Source organism: Poecile atricapillus, chromosome 3 (genome assembly GCF_030490865.1).
Source record: "Poecile atricapillus isolate bPoeAtr1 chromosome 3, bPoeAtr1.hap1, whole genome shotgun sequence".
Lineage (NCBI taxonomy): Eukaryota > Metazoa > Chordata > Aves > Passeriformes > Paridae > Poecile > Poecile atricapillus.
Window position 1 is genome coordinate 4,127,174 of NC_081251.1, and position 15,942 is coordinate 4,143,115.

At 43.1% G+C, this 15,942-nt stretch overlaps 1 protein-coding gene across 5 annotated transcripts in view; it reads left to right on the forward strand.

The window, feature by feature from the left end:
• PKHD1 (PKHD1 ciliary IPT domain containing fibrocystin/polyductin) overlaps nt 1–15,942 on the forward strand; it is a 237,704-nt gene that overhangs the window by 46,846 nt on the left and 174,916 nt on the right. For all 5 annotated transcript variants that reach the window (XM_058835020.1, XM_058835023.1, XM_058835022.1 and 2 more), the window contains exons 34-35: nt 3,090–3,273; nt 8,571–8,721. In XM_058835020.1, coding sequence (XP_058691003.1) covers nt 3,090–3,273; nt 8,571–8,721 — 335 coding nt within the window. The remainder of the gene's footprint in view (nt 1–3,089; nt 3,274–8,570; nt 8,722–15,942) is intronic.

Consider the following 15,942-nt stretch of genomic DNA (forward strand, 5'->3'; position numbering starts at 1 on the left):
TGGAGCCTCCTGCAGGTTTGAGCCTCATCACATGTCCAGCAGTTGTTATTAAACAGTGACCCAGAACAAAGCCCTTGTGCTGAGCATCCCGATATCCTGGATTAAGCCAGAGTATCCCTCAAAGCCAGGGCTGGGGGTAGTCAGTCCCTAAGCCATTGCCACCACACAGAGATTTGGCTGCCGTAGTGTCTGATCTCAAAAGAGAAGCTGTAATGAGCTGAGTGCATTCATCCCAGCGATGGGATTGCAGGTTTGATCTTTATTGGGAGGATAAAGCCTAAAGCAGCTTCGTTCTGGGGTTTGAACACTAACCAATTAAGCAGGGAGAAGAATTGTGCCCCAGAACAGCCAGAATATCCTTTTAGGATGTGCCAAAAGTGTGTTGAAATCTTTAGTTGGTGTTTTTTGCCTCTGTTGTTGTAGGAGATAATGGCACCAACAATACCAATTTGTGTTTCATGGTCAGAGGAATGGGAAGGGAAAGGCCAAGATGTCCTCCTAAATGAATAAAGATATTAAACCTCTGGGAGGAGGGAAATAGGAGTACCTTAGGGACCCAAGGAAGGAATGGGAAAAGAACATCGCCTCTAAAAGTGATATCTCCACCAATGGACTGGAGATGTGGAGTGGGGAGGTGAGATCATTCCTTCCTTCCACCTGAGAGAAAACAATTCTAAGTTTGATTCTGGGGTGTACAGATTAAGTAGGGTTTGCTTGGATTTTGCTTCCTCTGACCTCTTGGCAGTCCTTTGTAGCCATATTCTAAAACTTAGGTTATATAAATTAATACCTTTGTTTTCCTGGTTTGAGTTAAATATTATTTCAGCTGTTGGTAGGATGCAAGGCCTCCTGTTCCTACTGGCATGATAACTTTGGGATGAGGACACTGGAGCACAGCAGAAATGCCCAGTTTCCACATTTTGGGGTTGTTTTAAAAGTGCCAGACTGTTCTTGTGCTGAGCTCTCAGAGCTGTGTGGGAAACACCTTCTGGTGACCTACATGAGCCAGGCGAGTTCCTTGACAGCAGCAAAATGTCGAGGAAAGCAGTCCTGAGATTCTGTGAGCAATTTCCAACATTCATCCCAAAATAGAGTTCAAGTGGTTTTCCACATAGGAAAACCCTGCCAGGCTCTTTTCAAAACCACAAAGGAAAACCAAAGCCCTCCTGTAATGAATTGGTTCTGCTGCAGGTTGTTGCAAATGCAAGATCTCTGCAGCATTTAGTCCTCTTGGATGCTATTTATTTGTCAAAACACAGATATTTAATGATGTTTAAGATGTCCTTGGAATATCAGAAAAGACATAAGGCTTTTGTTGTAGTCGCAGAATACCTGAAGTAGCTCTAGACAGAATTTATGGACAATAAAAGCAAAATCTAGCTATCATTCTTTTAGGTTTCTCTGCCTATTACTTGTCTTAGATGTAGGTTTTCAAGGCAGGGATTTTATTTGGCTCTGTTTGGATGCCAAGCAAGAAAATTCCCTTTGGATTTTGGGAAGGAAAGGGGTTTAGCATATTGCAAAATTTGTGAAGCGTGTGGGTAACTTTACTTTCTCATTCTAAATCCAGAGAAGAAAAATAGAGATAAACTCTCTCTCTAAAGTTCAGAGCAGATGAACTGATAGGTTTTAATATTTCAAAAATACCTGAAATATTAAAGAGTTATAAACTCTTCAGAAGTACCCCATATGAAATAATAAGTTTTAACAAATTGTGCTAAATATTTTAATATAGGAAATAGAACATTTTCAGATTTTTTCAATTTCAAACCACATTTTTTTAGGATTGCTTAGGAGACAAGGTATTCATTGACAATGACACTTCCCCAGCAAACAAGGTACCTTTTAAACAAATTGGAACTTACAAAAGCAAATAGAAAAAAACCTTTCCTGATAAATTCCCATTGATTTGATTTCTGATGCTTAAGGACTCCTCTTGTGTGCTACAGTGCAGTGTGTTATACTGTCCACAGACCTTTTCAGGAGTTCATTACAACTATTTGGTTAGTTCAGGATTAATGAATATTCTCCAAAAGTCAGGGCTTTGAGAGAAACAGATTTAATGTCTGTCATGATTTAATGCTTAAAGGACTCCTTTCTAAAACTGGTAAACCCAAATATTTCAGTGAATCTGAATTTCAGTGACAGTTCATAATACTTCTTTTTTAGCACATTTTTTTTCTGGATTTAGAATAAGAAAATCTAATTTCTTCCCACAGAGTCACACTGAATCACTTAGGTTGGTAAAAACCCTCCAAGGCCATGGAGTCCAACCTGTGACTGACCCCTACCTGGTCACCCAGCCCAGAGCACTGAGTGACATGTCCAGGCCTTCCCTGAACACCTCCAGGGTTGGTGGCTCTACCACCTCCCAGGGCATTGCATTCCAGTGCTGAACAACCCTTTGCATGGAAAAAAATTCTCCCAGGTGTTCACACCACTTGTTCTTTAAATAAACCTCAAAACAGCAGCTCCCACTGTAATTTTTATCTCATCCATGGAGGCAAACTTGGACCACATCTCAAGTCATACTCAGCTATAAAGTAAGGTGGGAGATCCCAGTTCCCACCAGCTCCCCAGGAGCCCTCCAAGCTGTGTCAAAGTTTCCTCAGAAACTGTTTCTGGATTTCAAACTTCTGATATGAGTTGTCACATCTCCTTGGAAAAAAAAAAAATAATCTGCCATGTTCTTGAACTGTAAACCATGTTCTATCTCTCCCAGAAGAAATGTCTATGCTGTATTTAATCCCTAATGTCATCTCCTTCTGCACAGAGCAGTTTGATCCCAAAGACAATCCTGGTGCTCAGGGCACAGAGGAGGTTACATTTTGCTCACGCAAAGCAAGTGGGGCTGAAGGAGCTGCATGGACAGCTAATTGTCCTCAAAAAGGATGCACCTAAAGGGAGGCTGGGTGCACATCAGGAGCCAAAGGATCCTGGAATGGTTTGGGCTGGAAAGGACCTTAAAGTTCATTCAGTTCCATGGGCAGGGACACCTCCTGCAATGGCACCTCTCAGTAGTTAAAGCATGCTCAATGTCAGTGGTGTTTAGGCTGCTTTGGGTTATTTCTTCATCTCCTGTCTTGCAGCCTCTTTGGCCATGCTCTGTGGCCTGACACATTCTTCTGCCAGCTGCCAAGAGGACAGAGCCACCTTCATTGAGTGCGACATCCGAGTGACGGTGGGCACCTCCCAGCAGAGAAGATCTGTGTCCTACCTCTACGTCTGCGGGGACACGCGGCCCCAGGGGCGTTTCTCTGGACTCTTTGCCAGGTTAGTGCCGTGTCTCTCCATCAGCCCAGTGGGTCCATCCACAAATAACATCCCCCCGTGGTTCCCCACCTTTTGCAGAGCTGTTCCAAATGATGGGCTGAAGGAACAAATCCTTAATCCTCACCCTGATGCCAGTAGAGCAGTTTAGCCTTGAGACCACTAGAGAGCTCCGCTGGGTTGTGGAATTCATTTCCTGTGCCTATCAAAGCATCTCCAGTTCCCCCTCCTTCCCTCCTGCCTTTTGAAAGTGTTTGAGAGACATCAGAAAATCCATCTTGCAAACAGCCTGCTTTGCTCCTTCTTAGGTTTTAATATTTATCTTCTGATCCTAAGCAACATCTGGTGGCTGCCAATGGGAAAAAAGATTAGACATTATGAAAAGCAGAAGTCTTTTTATTTTTTCTTCTCTTTTTCCCCCCTCTGCCTTTCTCCAAGCATTTTCATGAGTAGAAGGGAGAGAATTCAGCAGGATGTGCAAGGGTCCTTACACTTTACAAATCCATGGTCAAGCTGCCCAGGATTGTAACTTGGAACTGTTGTCTTTGATGGAGAAGTGAGGATTTATTCCTGCAGAGCATTTACTTCTAGGGGTAAGAGGGATGTCTGAGTCAAGGAATAAACAGGTGAATAAATGAAGGATTTTGTTTGGAAGGGACTTAAAGTTTATCTCATTCCAACCCCATGGGCAGGGACACCTTCCGCTGTCCCAGGCTGCTCCAAACCCTGTCCAGCCTGGCCTTGGACACTTCCAGGGATCCAGGGGCAGCCACAGCTTCTCTGGGCACAGGGAATCATCTGATATCCCTGTGTCAGGGCCTCACCACCCTCACAGGGAAGAATTTTTTCCTAATCTCTAATCTAAATCTCCCCTCCTTCAATTTGGAGCCACTCCCCCTCATCCTATCACTCCATGCCCTTGTGAAAAGCTCCTCTCCAGGTTTCTTGTAACTCCCCTTTGGATACTGGAACAGGTTGAACAAAACTTTTCAGCAGTTATGTAGTGAATAGAGAATCAGAATAACATTGAAATGCATTGCCCATGATCTGCTGTACGTGGTGAACCCTCTTCTGACTGCTGCATCTTGCCACAGCCCAGGTATTTCAGTGGGGCTGCAGATTTGATCCTCATCCTGACCTGATCCTTACATCATACCTGGTGTTGATTCACCAGAGAGAGTTCTGGATACCCTGAGCTGAGGAGGGGGGAAAATCCCCAACTGGCATTTACTGTACAAAGACAACAAGACATGATCTGCACAATTTTTTAAACTTGTTAAAAAATATAAAAATAGAAGTTTCCAACTAAAATTAATTTTTAAAAAAAAGTTAATACAGTTGCAATACCTCTCTGCGGGTCTGTCACTTCTTCCTCATCAGTATTTTTAATTTGATCTAGATTTCATCAGGCCTAGACTTTTAAAGAAAATTCTTCCCAGTTTTTGAGTGAAAAGAGAAATAATTACTAATTAAATTAAATTAAACTAATTTAATCAGTTCTGCTGCTCCCAGAATGACTTGTTTCAAATCAAGAAACTCCAGGAGCCTTGCCTTGTCTGGTTGAACTTTGCTTTGCTTTTCCTCACATCAGTATAACCCAAATCCAGAGAGCCAACAAACTTGAGAGGGACAGGACAACCCCATGTGTGTTTCTTTCATGCTTCTTTTTCCCTGAGCATCAAAATTGTGCTCAGCTCTTCACTGATAAAAAAAATGCATCTTCAATGATATACTACTACTACCACTACTATTATAAAACTATGATTACATTTTTCTTTTTCCTTTTCTTGGTTTGGGCTGCCACTGTGGAGAAAGTCACAAAGTCCTTTTACTGACTGTTTCCTTATTGTTTTCACTGTGGTTTTTAGTCCAATTTAACTGTGAATGCCCCAGAGATGGGGTTCATTATTCCTCCTGGGAATCTTATCAGGGAAAGATTTCTGCATCAAATCAATCAACATTTTTTACCTACTATTTTCCATTTTTCCGACTTCTTCAATGTCTTTTTTATTGTCTTAACTTTTCACCCAGTTGTGCTCATGCTTGCCTTTTAGTTGAAAATGAGAACTTGGACTGATCTTTTTTTCTAGTGAGTTTATTTCTAAATTAAAAGGAAGGTTGCTTCTTGCTAAAGGGGAGTGAGTAGGGGAAAAGATTGTTTGTTTTCAAAAAAGTTTCCTGATTTGAGAAATCTGAGAAGAAATAAAAGGAAAAAACTAAGAGGTTTGAATCATACAAAGTAACTTGTTTCAGAACTTCTGAAAACTGTTTTCCACATTTCAGTGTAGAAAAATATATTTAAAGTATTAATGGAATTTGCAGAGAAGTCTTAGAAAATGTAAATGTTTCCATCAGAAAATAACTATTTTGAGAATTCTTGAAATACATATTGATTGCTTTAATTAATAATTACATTTTAGTTCTGTGCAAATGCACAAGAGTTTAGACAGGATGGGGAAAAAACCACCGCAGTAACTCCTGGCTTAGGTGCACATTGGATCTGTCCTGTTTTTCTTACTAATTTTATAGAATCACAGAATAGTTTGGGTTTGAAAGGACCTTAAATCTCACCTCATTCTACCCCCTGCCATGGCAGGAACACCTTCCACTATCCCAGGTTGCTGCAAGTCCTATCCAACCTGGCCTTGAGCATTCCAGGGCTGGGGCAGCCACCTGGATCAATGCTTTTCAGTGGTTTAAATAAATATTTTCTTTATGTAATCTGCAGCACAGCCCATCCTTTATCAGCTCATAATGGCAAAAGCATAAAACATATTCCTTAAATGAATTGTAAGTTTTGCCATTAACAACACTTGTATCAAGATACACCCCTGAATTCCGTTTAATAATTCATTCCTTTTCTTGCACTTCCTTTAAACATTGCAATTTGTTAACAGTGTTTCAGAATGTGCTTGCATGGGGACAGAAAAGAACTGGCTCTTCTGAAAACCAAAGCTAATTTACTTTTTGCAAAAAAAAAACTGTGAAAACCACTCAAAGGTCCTTGTACTGACTTGAATATTTAGCAAATTGTGTCCATGCCCTGCATCCAGCTGACCACCACCTCCTTCTGCCTTTCAAACTGTTGGTTATTTAAAAGATGCAGTTTTTGTCTTGGAGCTTTAAAAAAAGTACTCTGCAGTCTTGAAAGATAGCTCAGTCCACTGAATTACTGTACAGAACAAGATTAATTCTCAAAGTGCTGCTATTGAAAGCAAGCAGTTCCCCAAGGTTGGCTCTTGATTATCGATACAGCAGAGGGAAAAGTTCATTCAAATATAAAAATAAAAATTTGCTGTTAAAAAAGTTCAGCAACTTGAAAAGGCTTATTTATTTATTTATTTTTAGTATTTCTGTGATTTTTAATGTGGTTGATTTCTTTAGTCTGACCCTGAAAAAGGGCAGCAAAACCAACAGCCCCTAAATGCAGGTCAGAGCAGTGCTTTGTTTGCAGAGTGAGCTGCTGCATCCAGCAGAGAGGTTTTAAATCTTCAGGGTTTAAATCTTCAGGGTCATCAAACCACTCTGATGATCACCCTCCCAACAGAGCTCTGAGTCCTGGCTTTCCACTTGGGTCAGTTTTGGGAGAGCTTCGGGCAAGGGAGGTGCTTCATCCCCTCTATCCCACCTGGAACAGTGTCCAGCTTTGGGGTCCCCAGCACAGAAAGGATGTGGAGATGTTGGAGCGAGTCCAGAGGAAGCAGGATGATGATCAGGGGGATGGAACAGCTCAGCTGTGAGGAAAGGCTGGGAAGATTTAGATTGTTCAGCCTAGAGGAGAGGAGGCTGCAGGGAGAACATAGAAAACCTTTCAGTGCCTTAAGAGATTCCATGAGATTTGGAGAGGAACTTTGGACAAGGGTCTGGAGTGACAGGGGAGCAGCTTAAAACTGACAGAAGGTAGATTTTTGTGAGTTATTAGGAAGGAATTCTTCCCTGTGATGGTGGTGAGGCCCTGGCACAGGGTGCCCAGAGAAGCTGCAGCTGCCCCTGGATCCCTGGAAGTGTCCAAGGCCAGGTTGGATGGGTCTTGGAGCACCCTTGGATAATGGAAGGTGTCCCTGCCCATGGTATGGGGTGGCTCTGGGTGTTCTTTAAAGTCCTTCCAGTCCAAACCATTCTGGGATTCTAATCCCAAAGACACTTTACCGAAATCCTGTTGCACAGGATTTTCAGGAGCCTGAAGACCTCTTAAAATCCTGATCCTGCCTATCTTATCCTGTGTTTTATTAAGTAAATCACGCTGTGAACTCTGTCCTTTCTCAGCTATTCAGAAAAGCTGTGTAATTTCTGGGCTGTGTTGGTGGTGCTGTGACTCCTTTCTCCTCACTTTCCTACAACTTGCCTGTGTGAATCTGATGGTGGGGTGGGGAGGAGAGGAAGAAGTAGCAGTGGCCAAGAGTCACAGAATCAATTAGGTTGGGAAAGACCTCTGGGATCAAGTCCAGCCATTAACCCTGCACCACACTTTGCTCACCACTAAACCATATGTTGAATCCTATAGCTCCCCACAATGAAACACTACCAAAATCAGCAATTGTCAGCAGCAAAACCAAGGAAAAAAGATGTTTCTCTCCCACCATGTTTTCTATTACTTTTACTTCTTCCCCCTATGCAAGGGGAGGCTTTAGAGCAAATGTCTGCTGGTATAACTGGCACATATATCGAATCTGCTTAGTCTGGGCTGTTAAGTAAGTTTAATTAATTTACTAAGTTAATGTTCCAATGTTAGCAACAAAGCATCACTGCAATCAGCTGGGTAGCAGGAATTGGAACCCCTAAATGAGCTCATTTTTTCACAGTTGGAATTAGGGACCAGTTAGCCAGTTGTGTGGCTTTTCCAATTTCTCCCCTTGCCCTAGGGGAGCTGCAAGTTATTCATTCCCCATTGCTAAGTGTGAGTAAGATGGGGAGGGGGGAGACACAAACAAACCCTACTCCTTGTAGGAGTCCATCTTTGCTCCCAACACTGCTGATTCCCTCCCTGCTGTCTGCACTTATCTGCCTGCCTTGGTCCTAGAATGGCACTCGTTCCTGTTTGTGATGGTTTGGGGAAGGAGAAAAGCATCACTGAGAGATATTTACTGCATGTATTTTCATCCTGAGTGTGTGCAGATAAAGGGGGGAAAAGCAAATAAACAATAAAAGAATGGAAACAAAATTACCGAAATTTGCAAAGTTTGACAAATGGTGGCCAGGAGTTGCCACAAGCTAATGGCTTGCAATGATTAATAAGAGTAAAAATAATTGCATTTCATTAAGATTGATGACACCCCATTTAACCTCCCTTCTCGTTTCAGCCCTAAAGTGGAAAGAGATGAAGTTCTCATCTATAATAGCTCCTGTAACATTACCATGGAAACTGAGGCAGAGATGGAGTGTGAGGGAGCTAATCAGCCAATTACTGCCAAGATTACTGAGATATGGAAAAACTGGGGCCAGAACACTCAGGTATAATCAAATCTTTTTTACAGACTGATTCAAACAGCTTAAAATTAAATTTGTAATATTGTGTACATTTAAAGGGGGGCAAGAAAAAAAACAATTTAGGCTGAGCAGCAGCAATATATAATATTAAATGCTTTCCAACTTTGAATAGCAGTTCTAATGCAGCACAGCTGAATTAATGGTTAACTATGGCTAATCATGTATTTTATGAGACATAAATGAACTTTACCTTATTTTCTGAGCAATGTATATATATTTTAACACTCTCTCCTTTTTTTTTTTTTAAATATAAATTCAATTCTGTTCTAAAAATGTTCTTTTCTATTGAGCAGAAATCTTAGCCATGAGGTACAGTTTCAGCTCTCTGGCAGAGACTTAGCACTCAGTGCAGCCCTGGTTACATTTGATTTTTGCTGCTTTTCAGTAGCTGAAGGAAAATGGGACAGTCTTCCCAGTGCTATCCATGGGTATAGCAAGAAAAGAAGACATATGTCAAGAGTTCATGACAAAAAAGCCATAATTCTGAACCACCATAAATTTTAAGACTTGATACGTAAAAGTGTCACTGCTAACCTGCAATATCCTGTTAGATCCCTCACAGTTTTGCAGAGGGGGTGTTTAGCCACCTGTAAGAAGAAATTTAGAGGGGTTGGATGTTTTTTTGAACACAAATTTTCCCTTTTTCACTATCCTTTCCTAAAGGAGCAGCTCCTGAGATGTGGTGGAGACCTCCTGAATACAGGGATGTGTGAGTGGGGATTGTAACACACCTGACTTAGGATAAAAAATCAAATGCTATTTTTTATCTATTAAATAAAATTTTCACACAGTCTTTTAGCATAGTTTAGGAAAATTAAGTTCATTTGCTCAGCATCAATGTTAAAGCTACCACAGTAATTTTTAACTCTATCTGTGAAGAGATTTCCTGTGTTTAAGGACTTTAAATTTACTTTGCCACCCCAAAAAGTTGCTGCACTGTCCTGGCAGAGTAATTTTGATGCATTTCTGCCATTGAATTCTATATTTAGTCTTAGATATCTGATCTATTCTATATTTAGGAGTCTGAATACTTCCAAACTACCCTACATGAATATTACTATGGCAGTGGAGTATCCTAAATTGCAATTCCTTGCTTCTGTTAAGCCTGTCCTTGGTCTGTTCAGGAATGTCAGACGTAGAATGTTATCTATTAATGTTCATTGCTCGTCAGTCTTGTTAGTTACATTACCTAAAACATGCCCAGCTAAGGAGAACAACAACCCTCAAAAATTGCTGGTTGGTTACTGCAGGAGTGAAGTGCCCAGGCAAGTATGAGATCAAATGGTAACTCCTCCTTACAGGAATGTTCCTGTTTTCCTTCCCAAATGGGGTAAGGGCATCTCTAGAGCCCCAGAGCTGAGCTGCAGCTTGGAGGGATGTTCCCTGCTGCTGTCGGTGATCTGGGCAGCTCAGCTGTGTCACAGGACCTGCAGCCTCCAGTGGCAGCAGGATGACAGGTTGTCTTGACACAGGTGGGAGGAAGAAGAGGAAGAAGCTGCAAGGTTTGCCCCTGCTGTGGTTTTTCTGCTCAGAGCAGGGAAAAGCAATGAAATCCTAAGTGTCCTGAATGAACAAATTCATTCAGAGCAGGATGAAAACAGCAGCACTTTAGAGCTGGGATTTGCTGCTGCTTAATGAACCCAGTGGGCATTCGGAATCATTTTATCCCTCTTCCCAAAACTGGCTTGGGTGAGCAGAGGTGGATGGGTGGGGAGTTCAGATAAATGGCTTCAATTTTGGTCCCTTTCTGGCTGACAGCACCCCGTTAAGATTTACGACCTGGTGCAGCGCATGCATGCTTCACTGTGGAGGTTTAAATCATGTCATGTGAACTGGCCTTACCTTTCCAGTGGAAAAAATGGTCCCCAGGTTCAGCACTAAGCAGTGAAATGCATTAATAGCACCACGTGCCTTAGGATAATGGTGCTATTAGCAGGCAGCACAACTCTGTGTGCAAGTAATGGGGCTGCATCTCTTTATAATAACATCTGGCACTTCTCTTGCATGCTCATGCAAGGATCTCAAAGCGCTCCATAAAAAAGGGGCATGATCCTGTTTTCTGCACAGCTGCACTGCTCAGTGGTTTGTTTTTCTGCTTCCTCTGCTGCCAGCTGAAGGATGCCCAGGCAGGCCAAGAGCTCAGCCCAGCTGGGTGCTGTGGGAGGTTTGGCTCAGAGGTGATTTGCTGCTGCTGATGGAGCAGGATTAGCTCCAGGAGGGTGCTGGAAGTGAAAAGATGTAATGTAGAAAGGCTGACAGAGGCTTGTGGCATGGAATGAATGGGCACTGGCAAGAGGAGACAACAGACTTGGTGGAGAGTAGGAAAAAAAAAAAAGTAAAATGTTGGTACTGGGAAATTGAGCCTGAGAGGTACAAATGGTGACATCACCAAACCTGCCAAAGTTCAAGCAGCATTTGGACAGCATTCTTAGGCACAGATTTGGGCTCTTAGGGTTGTTCTCTGCAGAGCCAGGAGTTGGCCTTGATGATCCTTTTGGGTTTCCTGCAACGCAGGGTTTTCTGTGATATGTCCATTATTCTATGATACAGTTTTTAGGGTATTTTTTCATCAGTTTTATTATTTAAACAGCTGCATTTTCTGGTAGGTGCTGCAAAATCCATCACTCAATTTTTGTCCTTTCAGCTCTGGTCTCTGAGCTGTTGCTTGCATGAATCACAGAATCCTAAAGAAGGATCTCCAGGAACATCAGGTGCATGGTTACAGTCAGGGATAGGCTCAGATCTGAATCTAGAGGACTCCCAGAATTTCATGGAGTTTCAAGGTGCTAACTCGAGATCTGTGATTTTCATGGCAGATTTCATAAAATTTCAGTTCAACTTGGAATTTTCCTGGGGTCTGGTCTGTGTCCCCCCGTCCCCACCCCCCCAAGAATAATTTTTATAATTTTCTTTAGAAACTATTTTAAGCTCTTGCCACACTTTGTGTTTGAATTATTTTGCCCTGTATGACTTAATTAGGTCACAAGAAGTAAGCAGCAGGCTTCTGCCCCACTGTTGCGTTCAGCATCATTAGTGTTTGTAACTTGATCTGTTATTATCTAAGAAGAGTTGCACAATTATTTTTATTTCAGTATATAATGCAATTTAGCCTACTGAAAAGAGAGGGAGGGGAAAAGAAACCCCCAGCGCTGATTGTGTATCCCACAGGACTTAATTAGTTCACAGCTTCAAGAATACACTGGATAATGGGGAGATATGAATTAAATAATGAAAGGGAAAAGTTCTAATGCTCACTCAGTACCTGTCCACTTCCACCTTGGCTGCATAATGAGATGTCAGCTCTGGTGACACTGATGAGATGTGCAGAACCCCCCGAAAACACAAGGTGGGGATGCTCATGGGAGGGTTTGGCCAGGCTCGGATGGCTCTGAACCCATTATGCTTAGTGAGCCTTCCAATTATTATTCTGGATCGCTGGACCAGACCTAATCATGATGCAAACATGCTGCTGGAGCAGCGCTTCCCTGCTCCCACTCCTCCTCCTCTGCTGGCCCACATGGGTGATGGAACATTTGGCACAGGGCCGATGCCACGTACTGAGTCAGCCGTAGGGAAGCTGAGCTGGTGTCCCAGTGAATTCCCTGCAACTCCCAAGGGGTCCCTGCTGAGGGATAGGAGGTTACTAAAATAACCAGATATGCCAGATAAAAATGCCATCCTGGATTATGGCTCCGCCTGGGTGTGCTGAGCTGCCTTGAGTTTGTTTTTAACAGGGCGTTAAGGGAAGGTCTTGAGATTTAAGGGGTGGCTCAGAGAATTGAGGATCTGTGAATTCTTAGCTTGGTGGCTGACACAGGGATAACTGCTTTGTTCACTTCTCATCAAAGGAAAGAATATAAACCCCCCCACAAAGGCTGTGTCTGAGACATGTACAGTCACCTCAGAAATCCTTTCTGTTCAACTTCCACTCAATATAATCAGGACTAGCTCTTCAAATCCCTTGTATTCCTCTGCAGATCTTTTGAATAATTCCTTTCCTTCTTTTTTAGCCTTTTTTTTTTTTCCTACTTACCATCTCTCTTGATGCCAAAGTATTTGGAGGTGAAGGAAGCAATGAAATGGTTCCAACCAGTGGAGATGTTTGGTGATTTACAAAGCCTAGACAGCTTTCAGGGAGCATGAAAGGGTCTCTGGAAGCACAGGGCACTCTGGGCATAAAGGGCTGTCCCTTTATTACTCACAGCAGGACTGATGCAAGGTCAGAGATTGGTTTGGGATGGAAGGGACCCTAAAGATCATCTCATTCCAACCCCCTGCCATGGACAGGAACAAACCTTGAGCATGTTCTCCATCTGTGAAGGTTACTAGTGATGGGAAGTGGCTCTTTTTTAATCTCATTTTAGAGCTGTCCTCATGCTGTGTGGATGTTTGATGGGTGCAATTTTCAGGGTGAAGGGCTTGTCCTTGGGAGTCCATGAGGAAAGCCACCACAGCAGGCTGAGAGTAGTTAGGCAGGGTAGGGGTCATAGAGTCACAGAATGGCTTGGGTTGGAAAAGATCTTAAAAAGATCATCTAGTCCCAATTCCCCTGCCATGGGCAGGGACACCTTCCACCAAACCAGGTTGTTCCAAGCCCCATCCAGCCTGGCCTTGGACACTGCCAGGAATGGGGAAAGAACAGAGCAGGTTCCAGTTTGATGTGGAATTTGTTTGGAGGGGGTTAAAAACACAGCTGCCCATCTCTCCACTTGAAGAAGAATTATGGTACAATAAGATATTTAATTCCTGTGTATCCATTTAGAGAGTGCAAAAGCAGAACCTTTTATCTGGCCATGGGGATCAAAACTTGCTGAGGTTTGGGAATAGTTTCATGGGATTTATTAGCAAGTAGCCTGATAGAACCTGACTTTGTTGTCTTGAGCTGTGAGTAGAGTTTCTGGGTCCTTTGGCAGTGCAACCAGCCAAAAATAGCCCTGTCACACAGGATGGGACATCAGGACTAGGACTAGATGAAACTCTTCTACAATATTTTGTGTGTATTTTCATAAATATGCACTTTTAGCAGCCCAGCAAGCCCACCCTCACATCTCCAAATTCTGTTTTCTTAACTTGATATCTTGGTCACAGTGTTATTTTCAGAAAGAGATGGGGAGCGCAATAAAACCCACCAGACCCTCACAGAAAAGAAGCGGAACAGTCCATAAAAAAACCTAATAAAAATAAAGCCACAAAACCAGTCTTGGGGTGCAGAGGCTGCTGGAGCAGAGAGGTACCATCTGCAAGGTTGTTAAGATGTAGAGAACCAAGATGGGCTCCCCAGTAACCACAGGCAATGTGAAGAGATAAATGGTTGACCCGAGCCCGTGTCAGGCGAGGATTGATGCCACTATCAGCCCCAGTGCCTTTGCAATGATTTTTTAAAAAATCTCTGATAGAGTGTGTTATCTAGTTACTGGCACGAGGGCAATGGCCTGGAGGCAGCGGGGAGGAGGGGGGAGGAAGAAGGAGAGGAGGAGAGAGAGAGAGAGAAAAGGAAAAAAAAAAAAGGTCATTCCAGGAGGACAATCTCTGTTGGACTAAATGAGAAAATAAGGGCCTTGCTCTGGAAGGGGAAGCTAAATAAATAAATAAATAATAGGAAAAAGGGGCTGCTAGGTGTGTGAGGAAAGGATAAGCAAAATTGCTTTTCTTCTTTTCTCTGTTTTTCTTTTTTTTTTTTTTTTTCTTTTTTTCTTTTAATGGGTTCGGCCTTGGGCTGCAATGGGAAATTTAGGAGATGTACTTGTGGTGTGGTTTTATTTTCCTTTAACTGTTTGCTTCCCCATTTGAGGTTTAACTCTTTCCTCTCCTGCTGTCAGATAAAAAAATCAAGGCCTGAACAGAAACTTTCTCTTTTTCCCCCAACATTGTGAAAAGCTTTTCTTTTTTATGTTCAACCCCACTATCTTTTTAATGTCTCTGAGGAGGTTACTTCCTGAACTGTAAGTGGCTTTCCAGGGAACACTCTTGTCCTGACCACTCAAATGGCTGCACTGAGAGGTTACTGGGAGCCGTCCCCAGGATATCCCAGGATGGAATGCCACAATCCCCAGGATGGGATGCCAGCCCCTGTAATCCAAAGCACCTCAAAGCTTTTCTATATGCATTTAAACAAACCTGTGCAAAATCAGAACTGAACATGGCATAATTTAATGAGAACTCTTTTCCTTTTCCCCAGTTCATTCACGCCTGCTCCCAACCCTTAAGAGAAACAGATTTGGAGTGAAAAGTTCCATTTTGGAAGTGCTGCTCCAGGGAACAGAAAGCAAATATTTCCCTTCCTGTACAAAAGGAGGGCTCCAGTACAGGTGAAAAGAATATGGGGAAGCTCCCTGAGTGACTGAGGGCTCGTGTCCCCTCCACTTGCTCCCAGGTGCTTGCACAAAGTGTTGCTGCCACTTTTCTGTTTCATTATGACAGAAACTCTGATTGACTAATTCAGCATTTTGGAGGGGGAAGGACTGCTTGAAACCATGGCTTTAGTTCTCCATCTGTGGGATGTGGTCTCACAGAATGGTTTGGGTTGGAAAGGTCCTTTGAAAGATGTAGATTCTTCCACCAAATAGGGTGTCTCAAAGTCCCGTTCAACCTGGCTTTGTCTCAGTCTGGGGGAAGGGAGTGGGAATGTTGGGTGCCTGGGACTGTGCTGGGGTGTCCAGCCTTGGGCTCTGGGTGAAGTTGGAGGAAACCTTGTGCCTTCTCCAGCTGCCCATCTTGAATTTTATGGGAAAAGGGCTGAGCAGCCTGGAGACACACCTAGCCCAGGCTTGTTCTGCATTGGAACACAGCTTGAAAAGTCTGATGGTCTTGTCCTTCATGTGGTGGGATGTGGGATAGAGATGTGGCCTTTCAGTCCCCTGAGTCGCTAGCACAGGACTGCATCACCCTCTGACTTGTGTCCTCTCCCCAGTCCCAAACAGAGCAGCACTGTGGGCTGGATGTAAAAACACAGTGTTTTTACAACTCCTTCCCAAATATTTCTGGGGTCTGGCTCAGCACCCAGCAAGGACTGGGCATGTGGCTCCACAATCTGGGGGATTTCAGCAGCACAGTCTCAGCCAGAGTGGGATCATTGTGGGGATTCTTGATGTGGCTGGGCCATGGATGTAGCTCTGAAGTTCTGACTCTGGTGCCTGCTCTGTCCTCTTGCCATGAGGGCAAGATCAGGTGTCCCACTGCATCCAC